The following is a 13,197-nucleotide window of genomic DNA, read 5'->3' as shown; positions in this document are numbered from 1 at the left end:
ACTTTGACTGGCTTTTGCTCTAAAAGGTTTCAGATGCTCTCAGATCCCCGAGTGGAGAACAGCTGGCTGCTTTTCCACTGATTCTTAGAGGAGGAGGGAAAAAAAAAAAAAACACCCTATACCAAACAAAATACACACAGCCCTATTTTAAAGGGTGGAACTATATCAGAACTCCTTCAGCCACATCACGTTACTGCTGGTTTTAAATCACAGACTTGGCTTTTTGTCATCATGTTGGAACTGTTGTAACAAGACAACACTCAACATTTTAATAAAAGATAATGGTGAACACAATGAACATGAGTATAAACTCTTAACAATACGCTTTATTGCAACACTTGGAATTAAAGACAATGCCTGCTCATATTTCTTTAATTATTTCCGGCTTTAAATAGTAATAGCTTTTCCATTCCTTCAAGAATTCCCCTCCACACACAAATACTTCATTTTCAAGGAAAAAAAGGAATTAACTACAGGAAAACAGCTACTCTTAGGCAATTATCCTAAAAATATTAACAACAGCAGCAATTATTCAGAATCTGGATTCAACTTAAGAGGAGCAAGAAAGGCAAAAAGAAATAAAAATTTAGCTTGTGGTTAAAGCTATCAGTGCTTCTATTTATTTATCATTGCATTGATGATTCCCAGGCTGTTGGGTTTTTCTGTGTTCAGTGGCATTTGTGACTCACCCCACTACAAGGAGCCCATACAAGAGCATTTGAAGAAGCAGCTGTTTAAAGTTCTCAAAGGGTTTGGTACAATCAAATTATCAAGATTCACTCTAAATCACATATTTTTTTTCCAAAATATAATTTCTATATATAATTTTGAGAAGTCCAACTACAGCTTCTTTTTAAAATGTTGGGATCTAACAACTGCACGACTGCAAACTGCAAACAAAATGAAATTGTTTTCACTGCTATTTATTCGACCTCCTTCTGCCTTCCATCTTTACATGTTTATTTTTCCTTCCCTTCATCTGTTTCTCTCTTTATTAGCTCAGCAGCAGAACGTTCAACATTTATTTCTCTCAAATTTCTGTACCCTCACTTCCTTTACATTGTCCCTTCTGTGATGTTACAGAGAAAGGAAAAATTACACAAACACCATGGGAATTTTGCAGGATATTAGTAATCATAAAGACAAGAAGACCCTTACATACAGCTTCTGGTGCTAAAACTGGAGGTATTTTTATGTACTCTGACTAAAGCAAAAAGAGCCTTTCAGATCAAACAAACACAAGCCTTCTCTCAACTTCTGCTTTTAGCAAGTGTGGTATCAAAGCCACTCTCCCAAGGCTTTACAGGGATCAATACCAAGTTTAAAACTGAGAAAAGCTCCAGGTCCATGGATCTTGTGAAAATGTCAGGTAAGGAATGATCCAGAACAACCAAATGTCTGGCAAACCACAGCAGGAGATGACACAAGGAGAAGCCACTTGAATAAAGAAATGACTAAAGTTTCAAAAAGAATAATGAATACCAATGAAAAAGTATTTCCTTCCCAAAATAACGTTTTTCCAACTTGATTTAGTAAAATAAAAGCTCAAACATGTTTTTATGGGATATTTCCTATGAAGCAAAGCCTTGTAGCAGTAATAACTGCACTATGCACAAAAACTGCAACTTAAAATATAAATTAGTATCACTGAACCACAGTTGAAAAAGCCCCCAGAAATAGCAGTCCAGGATGGGGAAGCACAAACACTGCCCCAGCTACACATTGGAATAAGGAAAAGCAGGGAAATGAGTATTTTTCAGTCTACAGTGAGGAAACTCCACAGCACCATCTCCAAAGAGAAAATCAGCTTCTTCTGCTTGACTCTCACGTCAAGGATACCCAGAGAAAGCATGTGCATGTACACAAGGATATATGTGACAAGAAAGGTAAACAGTTTTCATTTTTGCATTGTACTGAACACCTACAGGCACCACCTTCACACCATGGAAAGGGTTGGAAACCTTCAGAACTGCCACCTAAAACAAATACCAAAACATGTGAAAACTGCACGTGTGTGTTTTAGAAACTCCTGTGAAAATCTGCTACTGGATAGGAGCAGTTTTGCTGGTTTCTGGAAAGTTTAGCCCTTCTTTCTTCCCCAGAAGAATTTTAAACGAGTTCAGACGAGGGGTAGAGAAGCCATGGAAAAAAAAAAAAAGAAAAAGAAAAAAAGAGGTGTTGGTAGCTCCTTATGTAAACAAACAATTTTATTAAGTGACTTGGAATAAAGCAGCTGCTCAGCATTTGCTCTGTGTCATCCCCACTTGCAAAGGGCTGAGATTTGGCTCCACAGACAGGCTTAAAAAAAAAAAAAAAAAAAAAAAAAAAAGGCAAAGAATGAGAGGGAGAAGGTTGTGAATCATCAGGCTGGAGATGTTGTGCACCCATTCCCTGACTCTGCAGTGTTCAGCTACAATATCTGCACCTGTACAGGTGGAGTTTCACTTCAGTTCTCCTAATGGGACTTTTTAAAAATTGTTTCCTTGAATCACTCTACAGAAGAGAAGAACAAGAGCTCGGGAAAGCTGGATTTTAGAAGCATAAGGAAATACTCGCTTGTGTATGAGATATGCAAAGCAAAAAGCATTAAATCAGATCCCATAATTATCTCCAGTAAATGAGAACCATCACAACCATCCTTCTGAGAAACCAGCACAAGGTTGTTCTGCACTTCCAAGCAGGTCCCAGATGATCACAGCCTCAAAGTCCTCCGTGTGTTAATAGTTTAGTCCAAAATCTCTCTGACTCAAGATTGACAAAGTCTACACATCTATGTAGTTGTAAACTTATTATTCCCTATCCCTGGAAGTGTCCAAGGCCAGGTTGAACAGGGTCTGGAGCAACCCAGGCTAGTGAAAGGTGTCCCTGCTCATGGCAGGGGGTGGAACAAGATGATCTTTAAGGTCCCTTCCAACCCAAACCATCCTGACTCCAGAAGGGAAGTGGCTCAGTGACAGCTGAGCTGGCATCGTGGTTGTAATCTTCAGTAAAAAGGGAAACATTTCCCTACAGCCTAGTAAACTACAAATATGAAAGACTCTGATATTAAAATATTAGCAGAGGCAAAATAAACATACTTAATAAATAAGCATCCAATTCCACACAGCAAGACATAAGAGATGATGTTAGGAGCTGTTCTGGGTAACAACATTGTATAAAGTCAGCAATAAAATTTCTTCAGCCACAAATGGGTACAGATTTTTTTCTTATTTTCTGTTTTACTCCACTCAGTTTGTACTGTGACAAATTATATATCTCTTTATTTCCTACTCCTCTGCTTAATATGAGATAAGAACAGCAGAGATTGAGCCTATTTGCAACCCACTCTGGTGACACATTTTATGCAACCAAACCACAGGGATTAGAGAAACAACCTTTCCCCCCAAGTAATTACAGAGAAGCTTTTTAAGAAAACTTTGTTCTTGTAGAAATGCCATTTAAAGGACGTTCTAGAAAAACCCTTGGAGCACTTCTTAGAGTGACTTTTGCTATCAGGCAATGCCTGTGACATGCACTGCAGAAGTAAATAGGAATTTTATATCTACAAGTCACCACCAACAGCCAGGAGTGTTAGAGCAATTCCTTTGCAAAAGGTTTGGGTTTGACAGATATTTCCAACATAAACTTCAGAAGAGGGGAAAAAAAAGCCTTCCATAAACTATGTAAACTCACTTCTGCATTGAAACTGCGGCAACACAGTTTTTTCTTGAAGTGAAAGGTACTTTCAGAAATGTGGATTTTACAATTCCACACAATGCCTCAAATCACTTTCATTCTGCATCAGTGTGGGCACGTTTGAAACTGCAACAGCACTGTTTGCTGTCACAAAAATAATGATGATGATAATAATAGCAAAAATCCCACTAAAATGTCTGCAACTTCCCTTTCCTTGTGCTCGCAGCTCACCAGCTCCTCAAGGTATAATCCTGTGGCCATTTCAGAATCAAAGTGCATTCACATCAAAGTAGTTTATGAGAAATCACTGATGCACCTACTGGGTTCTGAGGTGCAATTCCACAAGGCACTGTTCCTATTGAAGATGCTGAACTATATTTTCACCCATCTCATGCAAGACAAGGTTGTTTTCCCAAGATTTATTGTGCCTGCCTTAGCTTGTAGTTACCTAATTTCATTCTGACAGTAGTCAAAGAAATTCAGCAAAATAAAGCATTTTTGCATAAGATATTAGGTCCTGTGAACTCATTAAAAGCAAGAGATTGTTCAAAGGACTAATTTTTGCAGCAATGGATAAAAAAGAGCCATAAGGAAACCATCCATTTCTGCCACAATAAATATCACTGCTCCTTATCTATTACTTACATACATATCCTATATAAGCAAACACACACACAAAAAAAAAAATCTTAGTACAGTCCAGAAACATTGGGGCTAAATTAATGGCTTGGCTTCCAGAAAGCCATCCCTGAAGGATCAGCAGCTCCTCCATCCTGGGCACGTGAGTTTGCTCCCAACAGCCACATTTACCAGCACACCCCTGGTCAGGGAAGCACAGAGACCAGACCCAGAGGTTTGGCACCAGAGCTGAAATCTAAAAGAACCATCCAGTGGAATATATGTTGGCCTTAAACCAGGGCACCATATTTCTGTAAAGACAATATTTTTAATCTTTAGGAGCACAAATCCACCCTGATCAATCTGCCAAACTTATGTTTCCATTTAGGCAAAAACACATGTGGAAGCTAATTTTTATTTCTATTCCACTACAAAATAATTACATATTAGAATTACTAATTCCATTACTAATCTCAAAATTAACCCCAAATCCCTGCTATAAAAACCAAAAGAGCAGCAGCAGAGATTTTTATTAAAGAGTAAGCTACCTCCAAAACGAAAACATTTTCCATTTAAATTGGGAGAGTTATATATGGTTATATTTAAGAAATCTCTACCTTATTTTTAATACCCTGAATCAAAAAAATTAAACAAAAAAAAGAAAGCATGAGACAAGCAGAGTGTCAAAGGACATGGAAGTGTCCTTTGGGACAACTACTCTACAAGAGGAGTGGAAGTAGTTTGCAGTAGAAGACACACTGAAAACCAGGAACAGTATTAATCAATTATTGTAGGGGAAATAGCAAATGAATTTTAACCTGCTGAACAGTCTCCAGGGCTCATTTTTAACCTGCTGAACAGTCTCCAGGGCTCTTTGATCCCAGGAGCTGATCCATGCCCAGTTTTGGCCCAAGGACCCACTCACACGAAGCACAAGGTTGGCACCGGTCTCTGCCAACGGCGTCTTAATTCGTGGGCCCTAAAACTTCACTCTTCAAATCCTTGCTCTCAACTCAGAGCTAAACCTAAGCTTAACTACAGCCAGGGAATATCTGAAATTAAAGTTCAAACCCCCCCTGCACTCTCACCCACTTCACAGTTACTGCCTGGGGAGTGTTTACTCTGCACTGAGGGCACCCACATGGGGAATCCATCCCGAGCAGCCCCTGGACTGGAAAGTCAGGCTGATTTTATTAACATAAGTAAGTGCAAACTGACACTTTATTTGAAAGATGTGGAAGAAAATTAATGCAACTTCGTTATCAACAAATCAGATGGTAAAATACTAAAAGATTAAGTGCAGTTGATAACAATTCAATCTCCCCAAAATTATAAATAATAGTCAGTGTAAAGAATTTAAAGATTAAAAGCTGGAATTTTTATTAATGTCTGTAGTGATTTAAGATAGTCTCTATTTATGCCAAATACCTCAGAGATTACAGAAATAAAGAAATACAGACTTCAGCTCTGTGACTTTTATTGAATAAAAGTATCTTCACTTGCCTCTCTCAGCCCAGATAAGGTACATTGTAATATTTAACTGAATAGTTTTAGCAAGTAACTCCTGGTTTGTTTCAGAATAATCTGTTTTCCCTGGAAATTATTTCCATAACTTTCAATTTAAACTGGATAAACAGATGGAAATAATAGTTTACATAATCAGAAATGGAAGCAGCACGACAAGAGTCAATCTTGTTCTCTGTGTATCTGCTGTGTGTAAACCACTCCCCTGCTCACAAAACATCAAACTTGGGGTGTCCTGATTAGTTTTTTAATGTACAAGGTTGGCAAAAGTACCAAGTTACTTAATAAAAAGTGTCTCCTGTTTGCTGCAGACACTTCTCCAAGACTTAGATCCATGTGAAAACCAAGTATTCACACAAAAAAGTGTGGCACCAACGGGGAAAAATCCACATTAGAGTTGTAATTTATGGATATTAAGTAAAATATAAAATCACAAACATCATATACTACATCAAGGTAAAATACCATTTAAATAAATACATCTTTCAAATTTATCCCTTCCTCTAAAATAGTCCCAAGCAACAAGTCTTTAGTTTGGATTATTTACTTTCAATGAATCCAATCTGAATTGAACCCAGATTTAAGAGGCCAAGACCAGGTGACATCAGGAACCTCAATTCCCACCACTCAAAAGTCAACAAATTTGGGTGATTTGGTTCTTGCTTTACTTTTTTTCCACTCTTCTGGTCGACTGAGAACCCCAAAAATGCAGCTTTACAATGGGAAGAAAACCCAGCCAAACTATAGGAAGGCCATTAGATGAGACAAAGCCTAAATTTGTCACATAAATTTGACTAAAAACCTCAGGGATGGTTCAACAATTATTCCATGTTCACTTACTTCAAAGTCTCTTCCAGTTTGCGGATTTTCTTCTGAGCATCCCCTCTTTCTTTATCCAGATCGTTCTGAATGACATTAATCTGCCATTTGAAGGAAAAAAACCAGCCATGTTTTAGCTAAAACAATGCCACAGTTCAAAAGAAATAAATGTTATTTTTAATTCTAAAAACTATTCATGCATTTCTTTTGCACTGATGCAGAGAACCATCTATAGGTTTCTAAAATTATGTAAAATGCAAAAGTAGAGATTAAGAGATGAAATATGAGCCAATAGAGCTATTTTGATTCTTAAAGTGAATATTATTCTCTACAATAACGAAATATCAGTAATTACAGAAGAAAATGGAATTACATTTTCTTTAGGTAAGTACAGTGCCTAAAATAGTGCCATGTGTTCATTCTCTAGGGTGCAGGGCTCCTACTTACCAACTTGTGAACACCCAAAGCCAATCACTTATCAATTCTTACAACAATAAAAGTAACAAATGTAAATATCTTACATAAACATCCTGAGGAATAACAGTAATAAAACAAGTAGTAATAATAATTATAATGATGATGATAATAATATTACTCAAAACCAGGTATAAGAATCTTTGAATTTGGCAATCTCCCAAGAGTGGTGCAAACCACGAGTTTTCCTAATATTTTCTGCCAAAGGCAGATGAAGTACAAGAGTTTGCATTGCTTTAGGATTGCTCAAGGAACAAGATTTTTCTCCATGAGATGAGAAGCCCAGAAAATCCTTTATTCACTCGCAGTCATTTGTAATATTGCATGCTATTAAGTCACTACAAGAAAGAAAAACATGTTCTAATAAATGTATAGTCCAATGAAAAACCAAATTCAGAGACTCTCTGCTGTGAGCAATTCCTTGGGGTGTTCACTCCAGGATGGTCTGAGCACTTAGTTGGGTTCCAAGAGCCTCCAAACCCATGGGCTGTCTATCAGAGTAAAGAAGGTATTGCCAAACCTGGTAAATTCCATATATTTAACAGCTGGCTTGGGAATGGCTCTCAGGAATAATCTGTCCCTGTTCCTACGCTGAACTGAATGTTTGGAAAACAAGCAGTGGATTATTTATAAAAAGCAGGTGTTTCCTTGGCTTGTAAAGCCATTTAGTCTAACTGGTTCCTGATACAGCAGATAAGCACCTTTAATCAAACAGTGACATTTAGGGTTACTACCTATTATTTGTTTGATGTTTAAGTATCCTCACAGCAACAGCCACTGTAGACTCATAAAGATTATTAGATAATGGGTAGGTTTTCAAGTGAACAGATTGCACCAGAGACTTCATGATTCCTTCACTTGAAGGCAAGCTGGTTTTAGTATTTTATGGGCCAATCTATCCTGTTTCATTGATTTATGTCCACAGATAATTCACATGTATTTTTCTTCTCCTCCTTCCTCAAGGATCTGATTTTGAGAACACAATTACATCAGAATTTATGAACAGGCAGAGTGCCTGTAAAGTTATTTATAAAAATAAAGGTTCTGCTTCCTCGTTTACAGAGTTGCAGCTTCACTGCCTGGGCTCACTGGTGTGGGGGCACTGCTGCCATGCCCTCAGCCCACACTGAGGAGTTTTCCCCCAAATGAACCTCAAACCTCATTCAAGACTCATCACAGGACAGGCTCTGCTGCAGAAGGGCAACACAGCAAGTTTAACAGGTAGATGCGAGGCATTCGATGCATTTGGACTTCAAATCATGGAACATTCTGAGCCAAGAGGACCATCCAGTCCAACTCCTGGCCCTGCACAGACACCCCAACAATCCCACCCTGTCCCTGGGAGTGCTGTCCAAACCCTCCTGGAGCTCTGGCAGCCTTGGGGCTGTGCCCACTGCCCTGGGGAGCCTGGGCAGTGCCAACCACCCTCTGGGGGAAGAACCTTTTCCTGAGATCCAACCTAAACCTTCCCTGTCTCAGCTTCAAACCCTCCCTGGCACCTGGAAACATGACCAGACGTATTTAATCTGTACTTATCTGCAGAGGAAGTGATGTATTGCTATAAACCAAAGTGATATATTGCAATAAATCAACGTCCACTTTACCTCAATAACCACAAGATACCCAAATTACGCCAATATATTTTTATTTTGACCTGCAATATTACTCCAATCCCAGATTTTTCTGGAGTTCAACATTCATAAAAACCCATGACTTGACTAAAAAGGTAGGCAAGGTTTAAACTAAAACAGATCTTGGAACAAAAAAGGGTTTGACTTCAAGTCAGCAGAAGGGACTAACTCAAACCAAAACCCCACTGCAATTCATGTCACAAATGCTATTACCAAGTGACAAGTAGCTGGGATCACAATCCATTATTTCATGTTATAAATTTGCCACATTTGGAAGTGACATGTTTGAGTAACACATCCTTTCAATTAAACAGGCATCTAAGCACCCTCTGACTGAACATGAGTTGCACACATAATGTCACTAAAATTGAAGTTTAATTTGAAACCTATTGATGTTTAAAGCCTGAAAGAGCAGACAGCATTTGCAAAGTGCTTTAAGATGAAGTGTTTCTGATGAAAATTACGTTTTTTTGCTTTAAGTTTCTGATGTAAAAACAATGCATATTGACAGTATATAGAGAACACACGGAGAAGGATGGAACAGGGATATATTGGGGAAAAAGAAGTATGGAAGAACACGTGAACACTGACAAGAGGCCAGGTTTCATTCAGTTCATTATCTTTTCTCTCTATCAGTGTAAAATAACAGGACAGGCTTCCAGGGGCAATTCTTTGGGAATGCCTTCCCAGCCCAAATCAGTGGGCAGCAGGTTCCCAGAATCAGAGGTGATACCTCTGTGCTCGAATAGCTGTCCTTAAAATCTTCCTTGAATTTGTCCCATTATTTTTCCAAACCTTGTGAAATGCTTGGATTCCAAAATTTGCTACTTTGGGGATTTCAGAATTTAAACTTTAACTTCTGTACAGAAGAAAACTGGAAATGTGCACAGGATGGTTCATTTTCCTTGCAAACATTACCTGTTTCTCATACACACGCTCCCAGTGAAGTTTGTCCTGCTGAACCTTGTATTCTTGATCCTGCAAGGGAAGAAATGTGTATTCTAAATAATCCAATCACATTTTTCTTCCATTTCAAAGCAGTCAAACACATACATTTGCTGTTATATAGAACAGCCCACAAAAATTAAAAATCCACTCGATATCATCCTTAAAAAATTCTCTGACATACCAAAAAAAAATTCAACCAACAGCAAATAACAAAACTATCTCAAAAGTCATGATTCATGTTTTTTAAAGAGAAACAGCAACTTGTTTTCCTGAGCTATTAAAATGCCATTCTGTACTATATCAACTGTGAAATGAAAGACATTGGAGGAGAAGTAGATGCCAAAACTCCAACAGGACTGATACATGATACAGATGTGGAACTCATTATCCTCAGATAGGAGGATTAATTTAAATGCCTACAGGAAGGCAGAATATTGAACTGAACTGTTCAAGAGTGACAAAATTAAAAACAATTTTGAAACTTACTTTTAAAGTGTTTACAGTTTATGATAAAAAAAAAAGACATTCATCATTCTTTGTCATGTTTCTCTGTAATGCACCAACACACATTTCAACTGTTTTATTTAACATGTGAATTACAAGAAACAGTCAAAAGATTTCCGTGAAAATTCTGCCCTCACCTCTTTCAGTCCCACTTTTAAATCAACCTTTAAGCAAAAGGTGACACTTTATATATTTCTATTAATAAAACACAGACAAGCAGGCATGTTGAAATAGAAGTGCATTCCAGTATGGTTGTTGAAACATTTAAATCACCAAAAAAAAAAGGAGAAAAGGTTGGTCATCCTTTAGGAAAGTCAGGGCTCACCTTCAGCTGTTGCTGCCTTTGGTGTTCTGATTCCTTCAACTGTTGCTTTAACTGAGTCACACTCCTCTGTAATTCCTCAATCACATCAGATGTCTGCAGGGATTTAACAGAAAAAGGGATTTTTGGGTTGCACTCCTCACTAGCTCTTCAGATTCATCTTTTGCATCTTTAAATTTATTTCTCAAAGCTGCCCAAAATGGGGAAAAAATTAACAACTTGGGAAAAAAAACCTGTCTGAGTTTACAGCTCTGGATACGTCACTTTGGGCCCTCTGGTGAACTTAGAAATGTGTGTTGGAATCCTCTGGTATCCAGAATTTTAACAGAACAAACAAGGTCAGGGTATTAATTGTATCTTATCTGAATCAGCTGTGGAAATACCACCTGTATGGGAACACACCCCCCAGAATTATCAGTCAACTTCAGGTGATTTTTCAGTCAAATTTGGGAATGAGAAATTAAATTCCAATTCTATTTAAACTCACACCCGAGTAACTCAGAGAACTGAACAGTTACTCGTATTTATACATAAGCATTATATTTATATTGAGGAGGCCACTTAAATAAACCACATTTTCCTGCCTATCATACCTTAGCTGCAGAGAGAGCTTGTTCCTGCTTTATAAAATCTCTATCAACATCAAATTTACTTTGTAGTCGCTGGATGTTCTCCTTGTACTCCTGCATAATGCGGTCCTTGTCTTTCTGTAGCAAGTTGTACCTACAAGGAGCAAGCAAACAGAATATGGAAATTGCTTTCATATTTTGGCATTTTTACCTGCTCAATATCAATTCTACAGATCCTGCATGTCTGCCTGTGCCACTGCTCCTGTCACACAACGAGCTGCTTATAAATAATGGAAAGACAACACCCTCCTCAGGATGGTTGGTTGGGCCAGTCCAAAAGGAGTTGGACAACAATTAATTCATTTTCATGAAAGCTTTTTAATGTCAAATAACATTCACAGTGCTCTTGGAGCAAAATGAACAATGTTTGCTCTTGGAAATTCCATATTCTTAAATGGTAAACAGGCAAGTGTTGTTTAATTACCTTGCTTTGAGTTCCTGAAGTTCAGTGCACAAGTCCTGGTAACGCTGCTCTGCTTCAATCTTCTCCTGAGATAATTTTTGCTGCAGCAAATGACTATTTTCAGCCTCAACAGTCAACTGCTGGACACGAGCCCCCAGTTTTTGGACAGTCTCGTTCTAAAAGAATAAGTCATGTTGAGGAAACCCAGAATAAATGAGGGAATAGTCCTGTTGTTATTCAGTAGCCTGGAGCAACAAGGTTCTTTGGTGATCCAGAGGCACAAGGGTTACAATAGCAAAGCTGTCATCAATCACGACAGTAAATTCTGTGTTCTACACAAAACATAAATAAACCTTCAAAATATGGATGTCTATCCCCCCTCAAAGTAACACATCTTTTCCCTTAAGCAAAGCAGTCAATGCAACTGATTTTTAAATTGCAAATCTCTTAAAATGGGAGAGAAGATGGGTATTTCTATGGAAAACTGTAATGGATGATAACACACATAAAGGATTTTTAGACCTCCCATTAACCTAATTACAGTGATTTCCTCTCAACAAATCACATCTATTAAAAGCTGCATCTTTTTCCTAGAACTTCATCTCCTAATGTAAACAAATTTCAAAAGGAGCAGAATAAGAACAGGCAGGTAGCATGAGACTACTCTGCCACTTCCCATTCTTCCCTAAATTTATGGTAACATGCACGGAAATGAGAGGACTCCTCAGGAGGCTGAAGTCAAAAAATAAGACCCAGCTGTCCTTCCAGGATGTGCAGATCACAGTTATTTTTATATTAACAAAGGCCTGAAGATGGGGGAAATGGGAACAGAATTTTCACCCACTGTTAAAGTAAAATAAAAACCCAAACATCAGCCACCTGCAGGCACTGCCCTGACTGGGACAAGAGCCTGGAGCAAAGCCAGAACCTCACACAGGGTCACCTGGATGGTCACCTGAGCTTAAAATATTCCATGACCACAGCAGAGCAAAGTTCTCCATCAATGCAAAGCCAACTGCACAGGAATGTTTGGGGGTTTTTTCTGGGGGGCAAAGGGGTGTTTGTTTGGGGGGTTTTTTGTTGTTTTGGATTTGTTGTTTCAGGTTTTTTGTTTGTTTTTCCTTGTTTTGGGGTTTTCTGTTTGTTTGGGGTTTTTTTTAAAGGAAAAAAAAAAGTACTGACATATTAACAAATATAATAACTCCTCCCTGGCCCTGTGGCCCTCGAGGAAGTTCACATTTGTGCACAACCCCCTCCTTATGAGCTCTCTGGCATTAGTTCAATTGTTCAGCCCCTTCCTCTCTCTAACAGCCCTGGCATTCCTGACAACATGAAACTCTGAACAAGGAAAAACTCTGAAATACCAACCAACCAAAAAAAAAAAAATAAAATCAGGAGACAGAAAGAAGGAGAGAGAGAAAAAAAGAAAACTAATTTCCAGTGACAGTCTAGTCTTTCATCTTAAGCCCTGCCTTGAACTCTACCTTGTTTAATTATTAAATCAGAAGCTGCTCAGCAAGATCTGTCTAGTTTTGATGGTTCTTAAATTCAATCTTGCTGACAGACTGTGTCCATTTTTCTCTGTATTTACTGTTACCTATGACATGATCTGAATGTTAATTTTTAAATTCAACATTCATTAATAAAGGA

General features: G+C 38.1%; 1 protein-coding gene across 4 annotated transcripts in view; it reads right to left on the bottom strand.

Annotated features, from left to right (window-relative positions):
• Nucleotides 1–13,197, bottom strand: part of CEP112 (centrosomal protein 112) — a 155,072-nt gene that overhangs the window by 107,061 nt on the left and 34,814 nt on the right. For all 4 annotated transcript variants that reach the window (XM_064676103.1, XM_064676102.1, XM_064676104.1 and 1 more), the window contains exons 13-17: nt 11,569–11,723; nt 11,109–11,238; nt 10,519–10,611; nt 9,660–9,719; nt 6,658–6,737 (exon numbers count right to left, since the gene is read on the bottom strand). In XM_064676103.1, coding sequence (XP_064532173.1) covers nt 6,658–6,737; nt 9,660–9,719; nt 10,519–10,611; nt 11,109–11,238; nt 11,569–11,723 — 518 coding nt within the window. The remainder of the gene's footprint in view (nt 1–6,657; nt 6,738–9,659; nt 9,720–10,518; nt 10,612–11,108; nt 11,239–11,568; nt 11,724–13,197) is intronic.

This window comes from Pseudopipra pipra, chromosome 19, assembly GCF_036250125.1.
Source record: "Pseudopipra pipra isolate bDixPip1 chromosome 19, bDixPip1.hap1, whole genome shotgun sequence".
NCBI classification, from domain to species: domain Eukaryota; kingdom Metazoa; phylum Chordata; class Aves; order Passeriformes; family Pipridae; genus Pseudopipra; species Pseudopipra pipra.
The sequence above is the reverse complement of the archived record's forward strand: the minus strand, read 5'-3'. Positions and strand labels throughout refer to the sequence as shown.